The sequence below is a fragment of the Salvelinus alpinus genome, chromosome 13 (assembly GCF_045679555.1).
Source record: "Salvelinus alpinus chromosome 13, SLU_Salpinus.1, whole genome shotgun sequence".
In the NCBI taxonomy this organism is placed as follows: domain Eukaryota; kingdom Metazoa; phylum Chordata; class Actinopteri; order Salmoniformes; family Salmonidae; genus Salvelinus; species Salvelinus alpinus.
The window spans coordinates 47,160,166-47,185,656 of NC_092098.1; the positions used below are offsets into that span (position 1 = coordinate 47,160,166).

The following is a 25,491-nucleotide window of genomic DNA, read 5'->3' on the forward strand; positions in this document are numbered from 1 at the left end:
ATAGGTCTGTAACAGTTTGGGTCTAGAGTGTCTCCCCTTTTGAAGAGGGGGATGACCGCGGCAGCTTTTCAATCTAATGGGTTAATCATGGAAAAAAGGAATCCGCCTTTGAAATCACAATGTGTCTGCCAATATATCACCCATCGATTCACACCAGTAGTGAGTGAGATTGTCCCACACACTCATGGTTACACACACACACACACACACACACACACACACACACACACACACACACACACACACACACACACACACACACACACACACACACACACACACACACACACACACACACACACACACACACACACACACAGAGCGAAACAGAACAGAACTTTATTCTAAATTTCTTTGAGGATTTTCTGTTTGATGAACAGATGGTGAATATCTGACAAGATGCACATCTGTGTACGCGACCAGTAAACTTTGATTTTGTTTGATAAAAAAAATGCTCACAGCAATTACATGTAGGGAGCGGAGCACACACATCATACCAGTATGAAACACATGTATACTGATATTTATGTTCTATAGTTGTTGTTTTTCCTCACAGGACAAACAATGTGTGCATTTTGTGTTCAGCTATACCTTGTCCACAATAAAGAAGCAATATAGAACTTGGTTGTTAATGAGAAGAAAACAATTCACCCTCTGGCGCATCATTCCCTCTGAATCTTTAATACTATTCCATTCTCTTTGTTGGTGGAATACTTCCACCAGGTTCTCCTCTGATGATAAGGAAAGAAAACGTTGGGAATAGGAGTTCAAAAACTGGATCCTCCTGGGGCCTAATTAGGTCAGCATGTTTCCCGTCTTGGAGATATCATTTGGAATTCCGTTTCCATGTGGAATGTGAATATGATTTAGATGGTAATTATTCCTACCCCCCCCCCCCCCCCCCCCAGCCCGCTCTGTTCTACTCTGCTTTGTGTTCTCCGATACGCCTTTTCGTCATGTATTGAGCATGCTGCTCTGCCCTGACACACTGTGTGTGTGTGTGTGTGTGTGTGTGTGTGTGTGTGTGTGTGTGTGTGTGTGTGTGTGTGTGTGTGTGTGTGTGTGTGTGTGTGTGTGTGTGTGTGTGTGTGTGTGTGTATGGCAGTGTGGTATGAGGGTGTTTGTGTTTGTTTTTATCGCTGTATGTAGAACAATGTGATTTAAAGGAGAAGTGTTCCTAAACTCCAGAAACTCCCAAGTGTTTCCATACATTGAACCTAGTTCAGTGGTGTTTGCCCTCTCTCTCCATGGAGTGCAGATCTGAGATAGCTGCAGCAACAGGTCACATGACTCGTGACGTTCCTGGATGCAGGCCTCGCTCTGCGCCGATTTCAGTGAATGTATGATTGTTTTATTGAAAGCGTACAGCTGAATTAGGGATTTTTATCAGAAGTACTATCGGTTTTGAGTCAGTGAATTTTACATTTTTTTCTAATCTGAAACATTTGCGATAATTTTATATCATTATTTTATGTAGCTGACTGCCACAGCAGGGGAGATGGGTAACAACTGAGCATGAGCACTTTCATGGGGGAAACCCTGCTCATGATATGCCCTTATATGGAGCTTGATGTCACAGTTTATTTGGAGGAAGAAGGAGCTGGTGTGAAAGTTGATAGGCCTGTTGCAGGTAAAGTTAGATATGTAAAGTGGAACAAGAGATGGCAACAAGAGCGCGCTGGTGTTCAGTCCCTGGCGGCACTTTATACAGGGAATCAAGGGAAGAAGTCACCAACTTTCACAGTTTTTTGGAAAAAGTTACAAAGAGATGCAGACGATACAAACTCTCTGCTGCCAACGTTGCATCGCTGTTTGTAGCAACCACTTCCGCGACGATGCATATGAAGGAGATATTGAATCTGAAATGATGGGGAAAGACAAGCGGAGGACGTAAAGATACAGCTGATGCTGCTGTATTTCTATGGGCTGGATCTTCAGCAGTACCAAAATACAAAGGCGCGTTTGAGAAGAGATGGGGACAAAGCTAGCGCGCGGAGCTATGAGAAGAGATGGAGACAACGCTAGCGCGCGGAGCTATGAGAAGAGATGGGGACAAAGCTAGCGCGCGGAGCTATGAAAAGAGATGGAGACAAAGCTAGTGCGCGGAGCTATGAGAAGAGATGGGGACAAAGCTAGTGCGCGGAGCTATGACGAGATGGGGCCAAAGCTAGTGCGCGGAGCTATGACAAGAGATGGAGACAAAGCTAGTGCGCGGAGCTATGACAAGAGATGGGGCCAAAGCTAGTGCGCGGAGCTATGACAAGAGATGGGGCCAAAGCTAGTGCGCGGAGCTATGACAAGAGATGGGGCCAAAGCTAGTGCGCGGAGCTATGACAAGAGATGGAGACAAAGCTAGTGCGCGGAGCTATGACAAGAGATGGAGACAAAGCTAGTGCGCGGAGCTATGACAAGAGATGGAGACAAAGCTAGTGCGCGGAGCTATGACAAGAGATGGGGCCAAAGCTAGTGCGCGGAGCTAGCTAGCCTGACTCTTATGTAACCTAGCCTGACTCTTATGTAACCTAGCCTGACTCTATGTAGCCTAGCCTGACTATGTAGCCTAGCCTGACTCTATGTAACGTAGCCTGACTCTATGTAGCCTAGCCTGACTCTATGTAGCCTAGCCTGACTCTATGTAGCCTAGCCTGACTATGTAGCCTGACTCTATGTAGCCTAGCCTGACTATGTAGCCTAGGCTGACTCTATGTAACCTAGCCTGACTCTATGTAGCCTAGGCTGACTCTATGTAGCCTAGCCTGACTCTATGTAGCCTAGCCTGACTCTATGTAACCTAGCCTGACTCTATGTAGCCTAGCCTGACTCTTGAAGTTGGAGTGTCTCCTATTGTAGATGATGATCAGACAAAGATTTACAGCTCAGCGACCTTATTTAAAGTTGAAGTCGGAACTTTACATACACTTAGGTTGGAGTCATTAAAACTCGTTTTTCAACCACTCAACAAGTTTCTTGTTAACAAACTATAGTTTTGGCAAGTCGGTTAGGACATCTACTTTGTGCATGACACAAGTAATTTTTACAACAATTGTTTACAGACAGATTATTTCACACATTCACTGTATAACAATTCCAGTGGGTCAGAAGTTTACATACACTAAGTTGACTGTCCCTTTAAACAGCTTGGAAAATTCCAGAAAATTATGTAATAGCTTTAGAAGCTTCTGATAGGCTAATTGACATCATTTGAGTCAATTGGAGGTGTACTTGTGGATGTATTTCAAGGCCTACCTTCAAACTCAGTGCCTCTTTCCTTGACATCATCAGCCAAGACCTCAGAAAAACAATTGTAGACCTCCACAAGTCTGGTTCATCCTTGGGAGCAATTTCCAAACGCCTGAAGGTACCACGTTCATCTGTACAAACAATAGTACGCAAGTATAAACACCATCGGACCACGCAGCCGTCATACCTCTCAGGAAGGAGACGCTTTCTGTCTCCTAGAGATGAACGTACTTTGGTGCGAAAGTGCAAATCAATCCCAGAACAACAGCAAAGGACCTTGTGAAGATACTGGAGGAAACAGGTACAAAAGTATCTATATCCACAGTAAAACGAGTCCTATATCGACATAACCTGAAAGGCCGCTCAGCAAGGAAGAAGCCACTGCTCCAAAACCACCATAAAAAAGCCAGACTACGGTTTGCAACTGCACATGGGGACAAAGATCGTACTTTGTGGAGAAATTTTCTCTGGTCTGATGAAACAAAAATAGAACTGTTTGGTCATAATGACCATCGTTATGTTTGGAGGAAAAAGGGGGAGGCTTGCAAGCCGAAGAACACCATCCCAACCGTGAAGCACGGGGGTGGCAGCATCATGTTGTGGGGGTGCTTTGCTTCAGGAGGGACTGGTGCACTTCACAAAATAGATGGCATCATGAGGGAGGAAAATGATGTGGATATATTGAAGCAGCATCTCAAGACATCAGTCAGGAAGTTAAAGATTGGTTGCAAATGGGTCTTCCAAATGGACAATGACCCCAAGCATACTTCCAAAGTTGTTGCAAAATGGCTTAAGGACAACAAAGTCAAGGTATTGGAGTGGCCATCACAAAGCCCTGACCTCAATCCCATAGAAAATGTGTGGGCAGAACTGAAAAAGCATGTGCGAGCAAGGAGACCTTCAAACCTGACTCAGTTACACCAGCTCTGTCAGGAGGAATGGGCTAAAATTCACCCAACTTATTGTGGAAAGCTTGTGGAAGGCTACCCAAAACGTTTGACACAAGTTAAACAATTAAAGGCAATGCACCAAATACTAATTGAGTGTATGTAAACTTCTGACCCACTGGGAATGTGATGAAAGAAATAAAAGCTGAAATAAATCATTCTCTCTACTATTATTCTGACATTTCACATTCTTAAAATAAAGTGGTGATCCTAACTGACCTAAGACAGGGCATTTTTACTAGGATTTGTGAAATACTGAGTTTAAATGTATTTGGCTAAGGTGTGTGTAAACTTCCGACTTCAACTGTACTTTCCTATTTGAACATAGAGATGTTACATAACGGTCCTCATTTGTAAATTGTGTTGGATCCAATAGGCTAAATGAAACAGGAGAGAACATAGTGCTTATCCACACGTAAGCCGTCAGTGTCCTGGCTAGCCCTGTCTCGATCCTGTCTATCTCGATCCTGTCTCGATCCTGTCTGTCTATCCTGTCTTTCTATACTGTCTGTCTCGATCCTGTCTGTCTATCCTGTCTGTCTCAAACCTGACTGTCTCAATCCTGTCTGTCTATCCTGTCTTTCTCTATCCTGTCCTGTCCCTGATTTTCAGGATGTCCATACCGCTGACTGTACTGTACATCTCTCTCCATCACACTATATGGCTGCTTCTCAAATGCCACCCTGTTCCCTATATAAGGGCCCTATGGGCCCTGGTCAAAAGCAGTGCACTATATAGGAAATAGGGTGGCATTTGGTACACACGAGAGGACAGCTGTCTCTCACAGTGAGGGATAAGCAGCACACACACAGGCCTGATGTGTTTGTCCAGTAATCAGGAGGACTCATGGCTCATGGCATGGTGCTAAGCTAAAAATGGTACCACTTGGCATAGAGACAGTCAGTTGCCCAAGTTGTGTCACAGGCATCACATCGGGGACTGTTGTGTCCCGAGCTAAAGGGGGTTCTTTCATGAGGCTCTCCATTCCCAGCTCCTCTCTATGTCTTGTCTGTATTGGCACTTAGTGCTTGGTCTCTCAGCATCATACTCCCTCATTGGAACACAATAAGATATCACAAACACACGCAAACACGAGCTATCTCAAATCAAAGTAAATCAAATGTTGTTATTGGTCACATACACATATATAGCAGATGTTATTGGTCACATACACATATTTAGCAGATGTTATTGGTCACATACACATATATAGCAGATGTTATTGGTCACATACACATATATAGCAGATGTTATTGGTCACATACACATATTTAGCAGATGTTATTGGTCACATACACATATTTAACAGGTGTTATTGGTCACATACACATATTTAACAGGTGTTATTGGTCACATACACATATTTAGCAGATGTTATTGCGGGTGTAGTGAAATGCTTGTGTTCCTAGCTCCAACAGTGCAGTAATATCTAACAATTCACAACAATACACACAAATCTAAAAGTAAAATAATGGAATGAAGAAATATATCAATATTAGGATGAGCAATGTCAGAGTGGCATTGACTAAAATACAGTAGAATAGAATACAGTATATACATATGAAATGAGTAAAGCAGTATGTAAACATTATTAAAGTGACTAGTGTTCCATTATTAAAATGACCAGTGACCTCAGAGACACACATCCTGCTTTTACCATCGTCGACACAGAATATTTCTCCAGTCTGGTTTACAAGAGGAGGCTGTGAGGATTGTGTCTGGCTCACTTGGTCACAGATGTATTACCTCAGTGGTGTTAAAGGAGAAGTTTACCCAAAATCCAGAAACTCCCAAGTGATTCCATACATTGAAACTATTTCAGTGAAGGTTGCCCTCTATCCCTCTCTCTCCCTGGAGTGCAGAACTGAGACAGCTGCAAACACGGGTCACGTGACTCGTGACGTTGCTGGATGCAGGCCTCACTCTGCTCCATTGTCAGTGAATGTATGAGTCACAAATCTGCAAACTGTGGACCAATTCATTGTTTTATTGAAAGCATAGTGAGCTATTTTTGTGTTCTTTTCCACCTGAAATATTTGCAATTATTTTCTATCGTTATTTTATGTAGCCGGCTGCCACAGCAGCGGAGACGGGTAACAACTGTGCATGTGCACGTGCACCCTCGTGAGGGAAAACCCTGCTATATAGAAATGTCACGATATGCCCTTATATGGAGCTTGATGTCACAGATTCAAGTATTGTTTGGGGGAGAAGTAGTGAGGTTTACAAAGCATGCTCATGACCCAGACTGACCAGGTGAATCCAGGTGAAAACTATGATCCCTTATTGATGTCAATTGTTAAATCCATTTCAATCAGTGTAGATGAAGGGGGGGAGACAGGTTAAAGAAGGATTTTTAAGCCTTGAGACAATTGAGACATTGATTGTGTCTGTCTGCCATTCAGAGGGCAAGAGAAAATATTTAAGTGCCTTTGAACGGGGTGTGGCAGTAGGTGTCAGGTGCACCGGTTTGAGTGTGTCAAGAACTGCAACGCTGCTGGGTTTTTCACGCTCACAATTTAATCCATTTTAAATTCAGGCTTTAACACAACAAAGAGTGGAAAAAGTCCAGGGGTGTAAATACTTTCTGAAGCACTGTACTGTATGTGTACAGGGGAGGGGAGTATAGTGTATATGAATATGAAGCAGTAGCAAGAGAAGATGCAGTCTGCTGATGCCAATTCAATGCCCAAGAACAAAGTCCTCCTCATTCAGCCTCTGCTAGTTTAGGAGGAGGTCGTCATGGGAACCTTAAATCTCCTACACAGGCAGACAACATGGAGGTGCACTAGGGTAAACATATAACAACCCAGTCTTCTCTCTCTTTCACTCCCACTATCTTTCACTCTCCCTCCCTCCCTCTCGCTCTCTCTCTCTCTCTCTCTCTCTCTCTCTCTCTCTCTCTCTCTCTCTCTCTCTCTCTCTCTCTCTCTCTCTCTCTCTCTCTCTCTCTCTCTCTCTCTCTTTTAAAAACACAAAACACATCTATATATTTTCCTTTCATCACCTCTCTCTCTTTCTGACATGCTGCTCCTGGAAAAAAACATAATTATTTAAAAGCTTTGTCTTGTTTGTTTTAATGTTAATTATTTTAATCAGGACCAAGCTTTGCCGGTTTAGCACTCTGTTAGCGTGCGTGTGCATGTGTGTGCGTGCGTGCACGTGTGTGTGTGTGCGGGCGAGGGACTAGTCTCTTTAGGTCTAAAGAGACGCTGGAACAATACAATTAAACCTGCAAATGCGAGGCCGCTCCACACAGCTCACTAGACAGAGTGTGTACCGTTATCTCTGAGAGGATTGCATAGCAACAGTGTAGCCAGGCAGGCACAGCCTCTAAAACAGATGCATCTGCTAGAGGAAGACCAGGGAAGATGTGTCAAAGGCAGGAATCGATCGAACCACAATCTGCTTGAGGGAAAACTCACCATCGACTCGTTTTGTTTTTCATCTAAAAAAACAACTTCCATTCATTCTAGGCATGCCAGTTGGATTCTCTTAACCTCACAGTGTATTCTACGATATTCTACGTGATACATCTCAGTTCTGGATGTCCTGACCTGAATCACTGTTTTGGTACGTTCAGTCCACAGATCATGTAGGGTAGCTAAGTTATTTTGGTTGTGTGTGACGTGGGCAGACGGGAAACTACAGGGTTAGATGAGGAGACAGAGGATGTTACTTGATAGACTGGGTGTTGGGGGTGAGGAGGGTGAGGAGGGTGAGGAGGGTTATGCATACTAGACACACAGCTCCTCCATTTAGAGACACATCTCCTCTGCTGGCTGTTATAGCAGAGCTTATCGCTGTAGCATACACCAACACCTAGCAGCACATGCACTCATATACACAGCCATAAAGGCTCTGTCTTCTTCGAGGGTGGTAAATTACACGTTGAGTAAAGAGAGGGGTGGGGAGTCGGGGACTCTTGAGAGGCTGTTAATGTGAACAATGAGTTGTGTGGGAGTAGTGGTGGCTTTGATATGGCAGCAGGTTGTTCAGACAGACAGACAGACAGACAGACAGACAGACAGACAGACAGACAGACAGACAGACAGACAGACAGACAGACAGACAGACAGACACACAGACAGACAGACAGACAGACAGACAGACAGACAGACAGACAGACAGACAGACAGACAGACAGACAGACAGACAGACAGAGCGTCGTAGCTCATCGGCGCTCCCTAGTGAGGGGTTGCCTTAATTAAACATCCCAGATTGTCGTACCTTCCTCTGTGGTTTAGATAGTCCTCTACCTTCCTCTGTGGTTTAGATAGTCCTCTACCTTCCTCTGTGGCTTAGATAGTCCTCTACCTTCCTCTGTGGTTTAGATAGTCCTCTACCTTCCTCTGTGGCTTAGATAGTCCTCTACCTTCCTCTGTGGTTTAGATAGTCCTCGACTTTCCTCTGTGGTTTAGATAGTCCTCTACTTTCCTCTGTGGTTTACATAGTCCTTGACTTTCCTCTGTGGTTTACATAGTCCTCGACTTTCCTCTGTGGTTTAGATAGTCCTCTACCTTCCTCTGTAGCTGTGTGGTTTAGATAGTCCTCTACCTTCCTCTGTGGTTTAGATAGTCCTTGACTTTCCTCTGTGGTTTAGATAGTCCTCTACCTTCCTCTGTGGTTTAGATAGTCCTCGACTTTCCTCTGTGGTTTAGATAGTCCTCTACTTTCCTCTGTGGTTTACATAGTCCTTGACTTTCCTCTGTGGTTTACATAGTCCTCTACCTTCCTCTGTAGCTGTGTGGTTTAGATAGTCCTCGACTTTCCTCTGTGACTCTGTGGTTTAGATAGTCCTCTACCTTCCTCTGTGGTTTAGATAGTCCTTTACCTTCCTCTGTGGTTTAGATAGTCCTCTACCTTCCTCTGTGGTTTAGATAGTCCTCTACTTTCCTCTGTGGTTTAGATAGTCCTCTACCTTCCTCTGTGGTTTAGATAGTCCTCGACTTTCCTCTGTGGTTTAGATAGTCCTCTACCTTCCTCTGTGGTTTAGATAGTCCTCTACCTTCCTCTGTGGTTTAGATAGTCCTCTACCTTCCTCTGTGGTTTAGATAGTCCTCTACCTTCCTCTGTGGTTTAGATAGTCCTCTACCTTCCTCTGTGGTTTAGATAGTCCTCTACCTTCCTCTGTGGTTTAGATAGTCCTCTACCTTCCTCTGTGGTTTAGATAGTCCTCTACCTTCCTCTGTGGTTTAGATAGTCCTCTACTTTCTTCTGTGGTTTAGATAGTCCTCTACCTTCCTCTGTGGTTTAGATAGTCCTCTACTTTCCTCTGTGGTTTAGATAGTCCTCTACCTTCCTCTGTGGTTTAGATAGTCCTCTACCTTCCTCTGTGGTTTAGATAGTCCTCTACCTTCCTCTGTGGTTTAGATAGTCCTCTACCTTCCTCTGTGGTTTAGATAGTCCTCTACCTTCCTCTGTGGTTTAGATAGTCCTCTACCTTCCTCTGTGGCTTAGATAGTCCTCTACCTTCCTCTGTGGTTTAGATAGTCCTCTACCTTCCTCTCTGGTTTAGATAGTCCTCTACCTTCCTCTGTGGTTTAGATAGTCCTCTACCTTCCTCTGTGGTTTAGATAGTCCTCTACCTTCCTCTGTGGTTTAGATAGTCCTCATCACAAAGCAAGACAGCCAAAAATAGCAGCTTCCTTTGCCATTTCTCTAAGCCCCTAAAATAGAGATGGGTTAATTGAGACGTTTGTGTCCCACACACACACATATGTCTGTTAGTGTTGTCTTAGTGGATTCTCTGAAGTCTAGTATGTTTCTCCCAGATAATAATAATAGTTCTGGATCATTGTCAACGGTTGGCTGCCTGGCCACTCTGTTGGGGTCTGTAAAGACTGACTCTATCTCCCATCCCTATATATGAACACGAGTATAGCATTTATCTATCATCTTTAATATTGTAGAGAAAGAGAGGGGGTGTGGGGTGGCTCCTTTGTCATGAAATTTCACTGTCAACCACAGAATGGAGTGCCCCCGAGTGTGCGACGTATGGAAGTAAAGATGTCATTTGTATCTGATCTCATGCGATTGAGTTGTGGCAACCTATTGTGAACGCGTCCCTGCCACAGACGGAAGCAGCAGGCTATCTCTGTGTATAATTCTCCATGTTCACCATTCCATGTTATTGTAGAGATGTGATGTGTGTCTGGGAGATGTGTGAGAGGGTTTTGCATATGAATGGGTTGGTGACAGTGAGGGGCAAGCGTGGTGCGAGGGGGTAGTGGTATTGTGAAGACTGCAGGTTGTTGTAGTGCTGGTCCAGGCCTTTCATCAGCCCTGAGGTAGGCTAGCAGCACACATCATTGATTCGATCCATGGACATGCTATCTGAGCAGGCCTTTCTGCTCGGGAGAGAGCAGGTCTTCAAAGACTTGAGGATCACATGAAAGTAGACCTTTTCACTCCACTCTGCGTCTTTCCCTACCTATTTCAAGTCATTAACCACTTCAATTTCATATAGTTGGGTTTAGAAAGTAGATTTCACAGTTGTCAATGAGATGAAGGGAACAGAACATGACTCTTTCAGGCATACAGTAGGTCGGTAATGTACTTTACTGTCGTATTGTGTATCTCAGTGAGGTAACATGTTGTTTTCCATTTGTGTTTTCTGTTCCAGCTGACATCATATCCACGGTTGAGTTCAACCCAACTGGAGAGCTGCTGGCGACCGGGGACAAGGGAGGGAGAGTAGTGGTGTTCCAGAGAGAACAGGAGGTAAGACCAGCCAAGACTCCGTACTCATCACGTCACATCACATCCTGTTTTCCTATGAGTCACTAACTCAGGGGTCTCCAACTTTGTTCCTGGAGAACTACCCTCTTGGAGATTGTCACTCCAATCCCAGTTGTAACTAGCCTGGTTCATTTGATCAACCAGCTAATTATTAGAATCAGGTGTGCTAGATTAGGGTTGGAGTGAAAACCTACAGGATGGTAGCTCTCCAGGAACAGGGTTGGAGTGAAAACCTACAGGACTGTAGCTCTCCAGGAACAGGGTTGGAGTTAAAACCTACAGGATGGTAGCTCTCCAGGAACAGGGTTGGAGTGAAAACCTACAGGACTGTAGCTCTCCAGGAACAGGGTTGGAGTTAAAACCTACAGGATGGTAGCTCTCCAGGAACAGGGTTGGAGTGAAAACCTACAGGAGGATAGCTCTCCAGGAACAGGGTTGGAGTTAAAACCTACAGGAGGATAGCTCTCCAGGAACAGGGTTAGAGTTAAAACCTACAGGACTGTAGCTCTCCAGGAACAGGGTTGGGGTTAAAACCTACAGGAGGTTAGCTCTCCAGGAACAGGGTTGGAGTGAAAACCTACAGGACTGTAGCTCTCCAGGAACAGGGTTGGAGTTAAAACCTACAGGAGGGTAGCTCTCCAGGAACGGGGTTGGAGTTAAAACCTACAGGAGGGTAGCTCTCCAGGAACAGGGTTGGAGTGAAAACCAACAGGAAGGTAGCTCTCCAGAAACAGGGTTGGAGTTAAAACCTAAAAGGCGGTATCTCTCCAGGAACAGGGTTGGAAAGCCCTGCACTAACCATTCGACATCAAGCTCAGGGTTTCCCAAACTTGGTCCTGGGGACCCAAGGGGGGCACGTTTTGGTTTTTGCCCTAACACTACGCAGCTGATTCAATTAATCATCAAGCTTTCATCATTTGAATCAGCCATGTAGTGCAAGGGCAAAAACCAAAACGTGCACACTTTGGGGTCCTGAGGACCGAGTTTGGGAAATGCTGATCTAGCTAATGAACCTGCATCCAATGAACCTATACGGAACCTTTAATGAAATAACATCATTGCCACATTCGTTACCATTCATTGATGGTGTTCCAGTTCCATTCTCTGGGTTACTGTGTAGTAGTAGTGGTGTTGAAAGGCTGTGGATGTTTATTCAGTGGTGGTAGGAGGTATTATGGATTACGGTTGACTCTGGGAGGCCTATAGCATTTCCTGTGGAAGCTGGATGGAAGGACTAGACAGCGTTTGAATCTTCTGTCTCACTGTGGTGAAAATATGAATGTTAGGGACTGACTGACTGAATCCCCCTTTCAGGGACTGACTGACCGAATCCCCCTTTCAGGGATTGACTGACTAAATCCCCCTTTCAGGGACTGACTGACTAAATCCCCCTGTCAGGGACTGACTGAATCCCCCTTTCAGGGACTGACTGACTGAATCCCCCTGTCAGGGACTGACTGACTGACGGACTGAATCCCCCTGTCAGAGACTGACTGAATCCCCATTTCAGGGACTGACTGACTGAATCCCCCTGTCAGGGACTGACTGAATCCCCCTTTCAGGGACTGACTGACTGACTGAATCCCCCTGTCAGGGACTGACTGACTGAATCCCCCTGTCAGGGACTGACTTGACTGACTGAATCCCCCTGTCAGGGACTGACTGACTGAATCCCCCTGTCAGGGACTGACTTGACTGACTGAATCCCCCTTTCAGCGACTGACTGAATCCCCCTTTCAGGGACTGACTGACTGAATCCCCCTGTCAGGGACTGACTGACTGAATCCCCCTGTAAGGGACTGACTGACTGAATCCCCCTGTCAGGGACTGACTGACTGACTGAATCCCCCTGTCAGGGACTGACTGACTGACTGAATCCCCCTGTCAGGGACTGACTGACTGAATCCCCCTGTAAGGGACTGACTGATTGAATCCCCCTGTAAGGGACTGACTGACTGAATCCCCCTGTCAGGGACTGACTGACTGAATCCCCCTGTCAGGGACTGACTGACTGAATCCCCCTGTAAGGGACTGACTGACTGAATCCCCCTGTAAGGGACTGACTGACTGAATCCCCCTGTCAGGGACTGACTGACTGAATCCCCCTCTAAGGGACTGACTGACTGAATCCCCCTGTCAGGGACTGACTGAATGAATCCCCCTGTCAGGGACTGACTGACTGACTGAATCCCCCTGTAAGGGACTGACTGACTGAATCCCCCTGTCAGGGACTGACTGACTGAATCCCCCTGTCAGGGACTGACTGACTGAATCCCCCTGTAAGGGACTGACTGACTGAATCCCCCTGTCAGGGACTGACTGACTGACTGAAGCCCCATGTCAGGGACTGACTGACTGACTGAATCCCCCTGTAAGGGACTGACTGACTGAATCCCCCTGTCAGGGACTGTCTGATTCAATCCCCCTGTCAGGGACTGACTGACTGAATCCCCCTGTCAGGGACTGACTGACTGAATCCCCCTTTCTTCCTCTTCCTCCTTTCCCTTCATTTTCTTTCCGGCTGATTTCAAGGCGCTCCATAGTATCCACTAATCCCCACACCAGAGGCGTCTCCCCCCTCCTTCCCTCCTTCCCCCCTTCCCCTGTCTTTACCCCCGCAGAAGGCAAATCTGTTTCCATTAATACCCTCCCCTCCTGTTTGGTCATCTGATTTGGCTCTATTGATTGTGCAGCTTCCTGAGGTGAGACCCGACCTGCCGTGTTGGCTGAGCTGAAGCTAGGTTGCTGGGTTCCCATTGAGCTATCTCTGCCACCCTGACTACACATCTTGACAACCTTACAATAGATTTAACCCGCTTCGCCTGAGTTCTTGAATTTCTCCCATGTGGAGGCAAAATGGTTGTACAATGTCAGCGGTTATGTCAACCCGTACGATACCGGAGACGGATTTTGGAGACTGGTCCACGTACTACAGTCCCCGTGCTTTGTTGGTTCCTGGGTTTTTGACAGCCCCCTCCTGTATTTATGCTTGATATAGAAAGCAGAAACCAGGCCATCGACCCATTTGCTGCTGTGCAAGTCTTGGGTTGCTGTTTCCTAAATGTTGTCTATTCATTGCAAATAGGACGATCCCCACTCTCTGTATCCTCCCCTGTATCCTCATGCTGAAACACTGGCCTATCAAATAAATTTAATCAAATTGTATTAGTCACATACAGTTTACAGCAGGTATAAAAGGTGCAACAAAATGTACTAGCTCCCTCAACAATGCAGTACATTAGTCAATAACAATATTAACAATCAACTAGTAAAACAACAAGTAGAGGTAATAATGGACTGGATGTACATTGTTTTTACAAACATAAAGTGCGTAGTGACTAGGTCATGCAGTGCATGTCTTAATAGCTGAATAATAGCAGAACATCTTCCACAAACTCAAACATCCTTGTTGTTTCAGAGTAAGAACCAGCCCCACAGGAGAGGGGAGTACAATGTTTACAGCACCTTCCAGAGCCACGAGCCTGAGTTTGACTACCTGAAGAGCCTGGAGATCGAGGAGAAGATCAACAAGATACGATGGCTGCCTCAACAGAACGCCGCCTACTTCCTCCTCTCCACCAATGGTGAGCCACCTCCTCCTCTCCACCAATGGCAAGCCACACTGCTAGTCCTAGTGAAATCTAGGAAGGAACAGGCGTTATGTGAGCAGAGTCGTGCCTATTCGTTCTAAAATGCTCACGTTATTTTTTGGTTGCACGTTGGGTTACAGAGAATATACAGAGAATAAGGTGCCATTTTGTTTCCTGTGTGACCAACATCAGGTTTTTCATCACCTTCTACTCCTGTTTGTTCTAGTGATATCAGCATATCTAACTGCTCACTAGACCAGTCGATGTTCATGTTTGTTAATGGTTCCATTACCGCCATGACATTATTTATTGTATTGTAAGGCCCATTGATGTTAGCCAAGCAGCCGTTTTATGTTGAGTTAAGTGCCACCAGAGGCAGGAAGTGACCTTTACAATACTGCAGTACCCTTCCTTTCGCCTTTCAGTAAATGTATTAGACGGGGAACTTGAATCAGCAGACTGACTCCTGGACATCAGTGGAACAAGCTAGGCTGGCATCAGGAACTTTGATCAGGTTAATTGGAGGCTGATATATTTCTTATCTATTTATGTCATGCCAACCCTCAGCAGTGGCCTGCTTCCAATACTGTAGCAGCACAGCAGACTACTGAGTCCCCTCCTCTCCTTAGTACAGCTAGCTATCTCCCCCAGCCAGCCAGCCAGCCAGCCAGCCAGCCAGCCAGCCAGCCAGCCAGGCCATCACACCTTTCCTTTAGCCAATCCCAAGCCTGCTGTTACTCATCCCTCTCTCCCCTCCTCCACCCCTCCCTCCCCTCCTTCTCGTCCACCCTCTTCCTCCTCCTCCTCCTCTCCTCCCTGCAGATAAAACAGTGAAGCTGTGGAAGGTCAGTGAGCGGGACAAGAGACCGGAGGGCTACAACCTGAAGGACGAGGAAGGGAGGATCCGAGACCCCACCACCATCACCTCCCTGCGGGTAAGATGCCAACCCTTCCCCCACTACAGTGTCACCACAGCCTGCCCGGTCATCTCTGTGCCCACATTTGCAGTGCTACATACAGAATTTGTATGTGACATTATTGCTCCCTATGGCAGCCTTCATCCCTATGGCAGCCTTCATCCCTATGGCAGCCTTCATCCCTATGGCAGCCTTCATCCCTATGGCAGCCTTCATCTCTATGGCAGCCTTCATCCCTATGGCAGCCTTCATCCCTATGGCAGCCTTCATCTCTATGGCAGCCTTCATCCCTATGGCAGCCTTCATCCCTATGGCAGCCTTCATCTCTATGGCAGCCTTCATCCCTATGGCAACCTTCATCCCTATGGCAGCCTTCATCCCTATGGCAGCCTTCATCCCTATGGCAGCCTTCATCCCTATGGCAGCCTTCATCCCTATGGCAGCCTTCATCCCTATGGCAGCCTTCATCCCTATGGCAGCCTTCATCCCTATGGCAACCTTCATCTCTATGGCAGCCTTCATCTCTATGGCAACCTTCATCCCTATGGCAGCCTTCATCCCTATGGCAACCTTCATCCCTATGGCAGCCTTCATCTCTATGGCAGCCTTCATCCCTATGGCAGCCTTCATCCCTATGGCAGCCTTCATCCCTCCCAGTGCCACCGAGGGATTCAAGAAACTGGCCTGGTTTCATATCTTGCCAAATGCACGTGTCTGTCAGTGTGGGGGTGGGGAGGGGGTTGTCCGGTTCTTAGATGGGGGTGTGACACCAGGCACCCATGCTGCTGACCACACATTAGCCAGGTCCTGGGGTGACCCATCTGTCTACACCAGCTTGTACCCAGGGGTCAGCATGGGGTCAAATATAGGGCTGGGCGATATATCAAATACATTTGATTAATTCAAATGTATGTTTTTACGTGATATTCCAAATACCTGTATTGCAGAATCAAGGTTGTGGTATTTTTTGTTTGTATGAACGTCTCTTCTCTTGTTCTCATTGTCTTTTTGGTCTCTTCTCGTTCGCTCCTTCTGTGCTGTGCACCTTCCTATTTACACCAGAGATCTGTATATAATGATGAGATGCTCATGTCTCCGCCCTAACAATGGGAGTTGTTGTCCCAAAGGCGGGAAGGCAGGCGACAACCTTAGGTTCAAAATAAGCGCATAGAAATGCATTGGGCTTATTTTGGACAGATTTTGGTGAGAATGAAACCTCCGGCTTCGCGTCTTTCTCCCAAGCCCCTCCCCCTACCACTCACAACAACAAAGATCAGTGATCACTTCTTCCTCTCTGACAAAGGGTTTCAACTCAACATTTGCATTTGAGGGCATTTTTATAGACCGACCTGGAAGCCAGATCAGTGATTATTGCAAAAACAGCAGGTTAAACTATTTTTGATAGAATAATTAAATTATTAGTGGGTTTTATGGCTGTGTAAGGCTCCTATTTAGCCTAGGTATAATTACACAAACTCTGAATTCATTAGGTTATTGCTGACTGTTTTAAATGCTGTATATTTTAACTTTAAATTGTACAACAAAGCTTATTTAGAAAAAACATTTTAGATATTCTAGATATATATTGTGAGATATGTGTTTTAGGCCGTATCGCCCAGCCCTAATCAAAAAATCACCCCCATCTCCATGGAAACACAGAAATGTTGGTGTCAGCTCTAATGGCAGCTTTCAGATGATAAGACCATGATACCATACAGGTTATATCTGGTGCTTGTTTTCTGTTCTTTATACACCGTAAAATACACATTTTCATCATCCTCATCCACATTTTCATCATCCAGAACAACAACCCAGAACAACAGAACAACAACCCAGAACAACAACCCAGAACAACAACCCAGAACAACCACCCAGAACAACAACCCAGAACAACCACCCAGAACAACCACCCAGAACAACCACCCAGAACAACAACCCAGAACAACAACCCAGAACAACCGCCCAGAACAACAACCCAGAACAACAACCCAGAACAACAGCCCAGAACAACAACCCAGAACAACAACCACCCAGAAAAACCACCCAGAACAACAACCAAGAACAACCACCCAGAACAACCACCCAGAACAAGCACCCAGAAAAACAACCCAGAACAACCACCCAGAACAACAACCCAGAACAACAACCCAGAACAACAACCCAGAACAACCACCCAGAACAACCACCCAGAACAACAACCCAGAACAACAACCCAGAACAACAACCCAGAACAACAACCCAGAACAACCACCCAGAACAACAACCCAGAACAACAACCCAGAACAACAACCCAGAACAACCACCCAGAACAACAACCCAGAACAACCATCAACCTGATGGGTGACATCATGTTTTCTCTCAGAGTGACTGACAGCCAGGAGTCCCAATCATCTGTCTTTATCTATAGATTTAAAAAAGTGAAATTTACACATTTTCCTTTGTTCAAGAGCTCATAGTCCTCAGTCCTCCTCAGTAAATATTAGATTGATTTAGAAAAGTGAGCGGTGCAGAAACGATATCAATATTTGGACCCCTGGCTCGCCCCAATCATCCTTATCTCTTCATGCTCTTATTTTCCACTCTGGACCCAAATTGACCCTTACACAACACAGCCTTTGGAAATCAATAGGAATCACATGATGCCTGAGAGATGGGATTGTGAAACATAATGGAATGGGAACAAGCTGGTGGGAGGGAGGGACAGTGTTCCAGGACTGGTCAGTTAGAGACTCCCAGGTTCACAGATGATTGGGACTCCTGGCTGTCAGTCACTCTGAGAGAAAACATGATGTCACCCATCAGAGAGGATGCAGAATTCTCTGTCAGTCTGTCCCATTGCCCTGGCCTGCAGGGGACCGTACTGACTACACTTAACCCTAAGTGACCCCAATACGGGATCAATGTTATTGAAATGTCCACAGTGAATCCTCTTCCTGAGAACCACTGTGGGTTTAGGGTGAGACGGTACACTTGAAGGAGGATTTACTATCAATTTGGGTTGAGGGAAAGGGGGATACCTAGTCAGTTGTACAACTGAATGAAAGGGGGGATACCTAGTCAGTTGTACAACTGAATGAAAGGGGGATACCTAGTCTGTTGTCCAACTGAATGAAAGGGGGATACCTAGTCAGTTGTCCAACTGAATGAAAGGGGGATACCTAGTCAGTTGAACAACTGAATGAAAGGGGGGATACCTAGTCAGTTGTCCAACTGAATGAAAGGGGGATACCTAGTCAGTTGTCCAACTGAATGAAAGGGGGATACCTAGTCAGTTGTCCAACTGAATGAAAGGGGGATACCTAGTCAGTTGTCCAACTGAATGAAAGGGGGATACCTAGTCAGTTGTCCAACTGAATGAAAGGGGGATACCTGGTCAGTTGTCCAACTGAATGAAAGGGGGAATACCTAGTCAGTTGTCCAACTGAATGAAAGGGGGATACCTAGTCAGTTGTACAACTGAATGCCTTCAACTGAAATGTGTCTTCTGCATTTAACCCAACGCCTCTGAATCAGAGAGGTGTGGGGGGCTGCCTTAATCGACATCCACATTTTCGGCACCCGGGGAACAGTGGGTTAACTGGCTGCACAGCGGCAGAACGACAGATTTTCATCTTGTCAGGTGGGGGATTTGATCCACCTTTTGGTTAGTGGCCCAACGCTCTAACCACTAGGATACCTGCCGCTGGGTTTGCTATGCGTCTCCTGTCTTAAGTGAACATATCACCCGCTTGGCTTGATTCACATCCACTTCTTTCTATTGAGTCATAATTGTAGACGGAAGCAGCTCCTCTCAGCGCTGGCTGCTTCATCTGATGAACAGAAGTTGATGTATGAGTTAATGACCTCAGCAGTCTCTGCAGCATGCTCCTCCTCCACCTCCGCTGTGTGATGTTGTGACCGTGGTGCTGAGAGACACTCATCATGCTAGCAGACTCTTATCTGATAATCACATTGGCTGTGCTGTGCCAGGCTGGGCCCTGCGTGTGTGTGTGTGTGTGTGTGTGTGTGTGTGTGTGTGTGTGTGTGTGTGTGTGTGTGTGTGTGTGTGTGTGTGTGTGTGTGTGTGTGTGTGTGTGTGTGTGTGTGTGTGTGTGTGTGTGTGTGTGTGTGTGTGTGTGTGTGTGTGTGTCTACTGTAAGTCGCTCTGGATAAGAGCGTCTGCTCTTGGCCGGTAGGGATATCCTTGTCTCAGTATGTAAAAATGTAATAAAATGTATGCACTCTACTGTAAGTCGCTCTGGATAAGAGCGTCTGCTAAATGACTAAAATGTAAATGTAAAAATGTGTGTGTGTGCGCGTGCGTGCGTGCGTGGCGTTGACAGATGGTTTGTGATCCCTATCAGACAGATACCCAATAACGGTCAGCCAAGCATTCGCCTCGCAGTCAGTGTACATCAGTGGACATGTCCCACTCCCCCTCTCTGTCACAATATATCATATATCAGTGGACATGTCCCACTCCCCCTCTTTGTCACAAGATATCATATATCAGTGGACATGTCCCACTCGACCTCTCTGTCACAATATATCATATATCAGTGGACATGTCCCACTCCCCCTCTTTGTCACAAGATATCATATATCAGTGGACATGTCCCACTCCCCCTCTTTGTCACAAGATATCATATATCAGTGGACATGTCCCACTCCCCCTCTCTGTCACAAGATATCATATATCAGTGGACATGTCCCACTCCCCCTCTCTGTCACAAGATATCATATATCAGTGGACATGTCCCACTCCCCCTCTTTGTCACAAGATATCATATATCAGTGGACATGTCCCACTCCCCCTCTCTGTCACAAGATATCATATATCAGTGGACATGTCCCACTCCCCCTCTCTGTCACAAGATATCATATATCAGAGGACATGTCCCACTCCCCCTCTCTGTCACAAGATATCATATATCAGTGGACATGTCCCACTCCCCCGCTCTGTCACAAGATATCATATATCAGTGGACATGTCCCACTCCCCCTCTCTGTCACAAGATATCATATATCAGTGGACATGTCCCACTCCCCCTCTCTGTCGCAGGATATCATATATCAGTGGACATGTCCCACTCCCCCTCTCTGTCACAAGATATCATATATCAGTGGACATGTCCCACTCCCCCTCTCTGTCACAAGATATCATATATCAGTGGACATGTCCCACTCCCCCTCTCTGTCACAAGATATCATATATCAGTGGACATGTCCCACTCCCCCACAAGATATCATATATCAGTGGACATGTCCCACTCCCCCTCTCTGTCACAAGATATCATATATCAGTGGACATGTCCCACTCCCCTTCTCTGTCGCAGGATATCATATATCAGTGGACATGTCCCACTCCCCCTCTCTGTCACAAGATATCACTCTCCTCTCTCTCTCTCCCCTTCCTTCCCACTCTCTCTGTCTCTGTCTCTCTCTCTGTCTCTATCTCTGTCTGTCTATGTCTCTCTCTGTATCTGTCTCTGTTTCTCTCTGTCTCTCTCTCTGTCTCTCTCCCTGTTTCTCTCTCTGTCTCTATCTGTATCTGTCTCTGTCTCTCTCCCTGTTTCTCTCTCTATCTGTCTCTGTCTCTTTCTCTGTCTCTCTCTCTGTCTCTCTCCCTGTTTCTCTCTCTGTCTTTATTCAATTCAATTCAAGGGGCTTTATTGGCATGGGAAACATGTGTTAACATTGCCAAAGCAAGTGAGGTAGATAATATACAAAAGTGAAATAAACAATAAAAATTTACAGTAAACATTACACATACAGAAGTTTCAAAACAATAAGGACATTACAAATGTCATATTATATATATACAGTGTTGTAACAATGTACAAATGGTTAAAGTACACAAGGGAAAATAAATAAGCATAAATATGGGTTGTATTTACAATGGTGTTTGTTCTTCACTGGTTGCCCTTTTCTTGTGGCAACAGGTCACAAATCTTGCTGCTGTGACGGCACACTGTGGAATTTCACCCAGTAGATATGGGAGTTTATCAAAATTGGATTTGTTTTCGAATTCTTTGTGGATCTGTGTAATCTGAGGGAAATATGTCTCTCTAATATGGTCATACATTGGGCAGGAGGTTAGGAAGTGCAGCTCAGTTTCCACCTCATTTTGTGGGCAGTGAGCACATAGCCTGTCTTCTCTTGAGAGCCATGTCTGCCTACGGCGGCCTTTCTCAATAGCAAGGCTATGCTCACTGAGTCTGTACATAGTCAAAGCTTTCCTTAAGTTTGGGTCAGTCACAGTGGTCAGGTATTCTGCCACTGTGTACTCTCTGTTTAGGGCCAAATAGCATTCTAGTTTGCTCTGTTTTTTTGTTAATTCTTTCCAATGTGTCAAGTAATTATCTTTTTGTTTTCTCATGATTTGGTTGGGTCTAATTGTGCTGTTGTTCTGGGGCTCTGTGGGGTGTGTTTGTGTTTGTGAACAGAGCCCTAGGACCAGCTTGCTTAGGGGACTCTTCTCCAGGTTCATCTCTCTGTAGGTGATGGCTTTGTTATGGAAGGTTTGGGAATCGCTTCCTTTTAGGTGGTTGTAGAATTTAACGGCTCTTTTCTGGATTTTGATAATTAGTGGGTATCGGCCTAATTCTGCTCTGCATGCATTATTTGGTGTTCTACGTTGTACACGGAGGATATTTTTGCAGAATTCTGCATGCAGAGTCTCAATTTGGTGTTTGTCCCATTTTGTGAAGTCTTGGTTGGTGAGCGGACCCCAGACCTCACAACCATAAAGGGCAATGGGCTGTATGACTGATTCAAGTATTTTTAGCCAGATCCTAACTAATATGTAGAATTTTATGTTCCTTTTGATGGCATAGAATGCCCTTCTTGCCTTGTCTCTCAGATCGTTCACAGCTTTGTGGAAGTTACCTGTGGCGCTGATGTTTAGGCCGAGGTATGTATAGTTTTTTGTGTGCTCTAGGGCAACAGTGTCTAGATGGAATTTGTGGTCCTGGCGACTGGACCTTTTTTGGAACACCATTATTTTGGTCTTACTGAGATTTACTGTCAGGGCCCAGGTCTGACAGAATCTGTGCAGAAGATCTGGGTGCTGCTGTAGGCCCTCCTTGGTTGGTGACAGAAGCACCAGATCATCAGCAAACAGTAGACATTTGACTTCGGATTCTAGTAGGGTGAGGCCGGGTGCTGCAGACTGTTCTAGTGCCCGCGCCAATTCGTTTATATATGTTGAAGAGGGTGGGGCTTAAGCTGCATCCCTGTCTCACCCCACGACCCTGTGTGAAGAAATGTGTGTGTTTTTTGCCAATTTTAACCGCACACTTGTTGTTTGTGTACATGGATTTTATAATGTCGTATGTTTTACCCCCAACACGACTTTCCATCAATTTGTATAGCAGACCCTCATGCCAAATTGAGTCGAAGGCTTTTTTGAAATCAACAAAGCATGAGAAGACTTTGCCTTTGTTTTGGTTTGTTTGGTTGTCAATTAGGGTGTGTAGGGTGAATACATGGTCTGTTGTACGGTAATTTGGTAAAAAGCCAATTTGACATTTGCTCAGTACATTGTTTTCATTGAGGAAATGTACGAGTCTGCTGTTAATGATAATGCAGAGTATTTTCCCAAGGTTACTGTTGACGCATATTCCACGGTAGTTATTGGGGTCAAATTTGTCTCCACTTTTGTGGATTGGGGTGATCAGTCCTTGGTTCCAAATATTGGGGAAGATGCCAGAGCTAAGGACGATGTTAAAGAGTTTTAGTATAGCCAATTGGAATTTGTTGTCTGTATATTTGATCATTTCATTAAGGATACCATCAACACCACAGGCCTTTTTGGGTTGGAGGGTTTTTATTTTGTCCTGTAACTCATTCAAGGTAATTGGAGAATCCAGTGCGTTCTGGTAGTCTTTAATAGTTGATTCTAGGATTTGTATTTGATCTTGTATATGTTTTTGCTCTTTATTCTTTGTTATAGAGCCAAAAAGATTGGAGAAGTGGTTTACCCATAGATCTCCATTTTGGATAGATAATTCTTTGTGTTGTTGTTTGTTTAGTGTTTTCCAATTTTCCCAGAATTGGTTAGAGTCTATAGATTCTTCAATTACATTGAGCTGATTTCTGACGTGCTCTTCCTTCTTTTCCGTAGTGTATTTCTGTATTGTTTTAGTGATTCACCATAGTGAAGGCGTAGACTCAGGTTTTCCGGGTCTCTATGTTTTTGGTTGGACAGGTTTCTCAATTTCTTTCTTAGATTTTTGCATTCTTCATCAAACCATTTGTCATTGTTGTTCATTTTCTTCGGTTTTCTATTTGAGATTTGATAGGGAAGCTGAGAGGTCAAATATACTGTTAAGATTTTCTACTGCCAAGTTTACACCTTCACTATTGCAGTGGAACGTTTTACCCAGGAAATTGTCTAAAAGGGATTGAATTTGTTGTTGCCTAATTGTTTTTTGGTAGGTTTCCAAACTGCATTCCTTCCATCTATAGCATTTCTTAATGTTACTCAGTTCCTTTGGCTTTGATGCCTCATGATTGAGTATTGCTCTGTTCAAGTAGACTGTGATTTTGCTGTGGTCTGATAGGGGTGTCAGTGGGCTGACTGTGAACGCTCTGAGAGACTCTGGGTTGAGGTCAGTGATAAAGTAGTCTACAATGCTACTGCCAAGAGATGAGCTATAGGTGTACCTACCATAGGAGTCCCCTCGAAGCCTACCATTGACTATGTACATACCCAGCGTGCGACAGAGCTGCAGGAGTTGTGACCCGTTTTTGTTGGTTATGTTGTCATAGTTGTGCCTAGGGGGGCATATGGGGGAGGGAATGCTGTCACCTGCAGGCAGGTGTTTGTCCCCCTGTGTGCTGAGGGTGTCAGGTTCTTGTCCAGTTCTGGCATTTAGGTCGCCACAGACTAATACATGTCCCTGGGCCTGGAAATGATTGATTTCCCCCTCCAGGATGGAGAAGCTGTCTTCATTAAAGTATGGGGATTCTAGTGGGGGGATATAGGTAGCACACAGGAGGACATTTTTCTCTCTTAAGATAATTTCCTTTTGAATTTCTAGCCAAATGTAAAATGTTCCTGTTTTGATTAATTTAATGGAGTGAGTTAGGTCTGCTCTATACCAAATTGGCATACCCCCTGAGTCTCTTCCCTGTTTCACACCTGGTAGTTTGGTGGATGGGACTACCAGCTCTCTGTAACCTAGAGGGCAACCAGTGGGTCCGTCTCCTCTATACCATGTTTCTTGCAGGATGACAATGTCTGTATTACCGATTTCTTTGGTGAAGTCCGGGTTCCTGCTCTTTAGGCCAAAGGCAGATGACCTCAGGCCTTGGATATTCCAGGATGATATAGTGAAGGCTTTTTGTTCCATAAAGTGTCCAATGTTGTTGGTCGTGGTTTGGCCTCAGGCCAGTAAGTGTGAGCAGAGCCTGCTGAGCATCTGGTACATGCCGTTGGCTTGGGCGAGTGTAAGAGTGGGGGTTGGGCCTGTTTGCCCGCTCACTACCTGGGCGTATGTGTGACTTCCATGTTGATGCCCTCTTTGCGGGGGTGGGGTGCATGGGGTGGGCAGGAGTGGCATAGGTCTGATCTGAGGGGGCCTAAATGGGGTGTGGGCATGGTTGATGTGGGGGGGTGTTGATTGGTTGTGGTGTGGGTGTGGATGTGTCTGGGGGTGCTGTGTTCTGGATGTAAGTCCTCTTGGCGTGGGTCCTCTATGTGTAGGTCCAGGGGGGGGGTCCTGCAGATTTTGGAGGGTGTCTCGCTGGTCTGGGTGGGGTGTCTATTGATCTGTTGCTCCTGTGTGAAGTGTTGGGGCTGCGTTTGAGAGCGATGTCCTTTAGAGTCCGGGCAAAGGTGGGCACTGCTGCTTTGTAGAGGTGGACCTGGTCATAGAGGCTGTTCAAGTCCAGGGTGGAGTGGTGGGCCAGGAAAACATTTGGTTTTGAGGCACAGTCACGGGAAATGCTTGCGTTTACCCGCTGTATTGTTGCAGAGTGGAAGTCTTTTAGTTTTCCTGCTGTTCCAGCTCCACCTGCCTTACCTCCAGCTGGGTGAATTTATCCTTCATTTCAATGAGGGAGAAGTACTCT

General features: G+C 45.6%; 1 protein-coding gene across 3 annotated transcripts in view; it reads left to right on the top strand.

Moving 5' to 3' along the window:
* Positions 1–25,491, top strand: part of LOC139537808 (serine/threonine-protein phosphatase 2A 55 kDa regulatory subunit B beta isoform) — a 139,473-nt gene that overhangs the window by 106,468 nt on the left and 7,514 nt on the right. For 2 of the 3 annotated variants that reach the window (XM_071339604.1, XM_071339605.1), the window contains exons 2-4: positions 10,813–10,910; positions 14,347–14,512; positions 15,341–15,453. In XM_071339604.1, coding sequence (XP_071195705.1) covers positions 10,813–10,910; positions 14,347–14,512; positions 15,341–15,453 — 377 coding nt within the window. The other variant, XM_071339606.1, reaches the window with a different exon arrangement.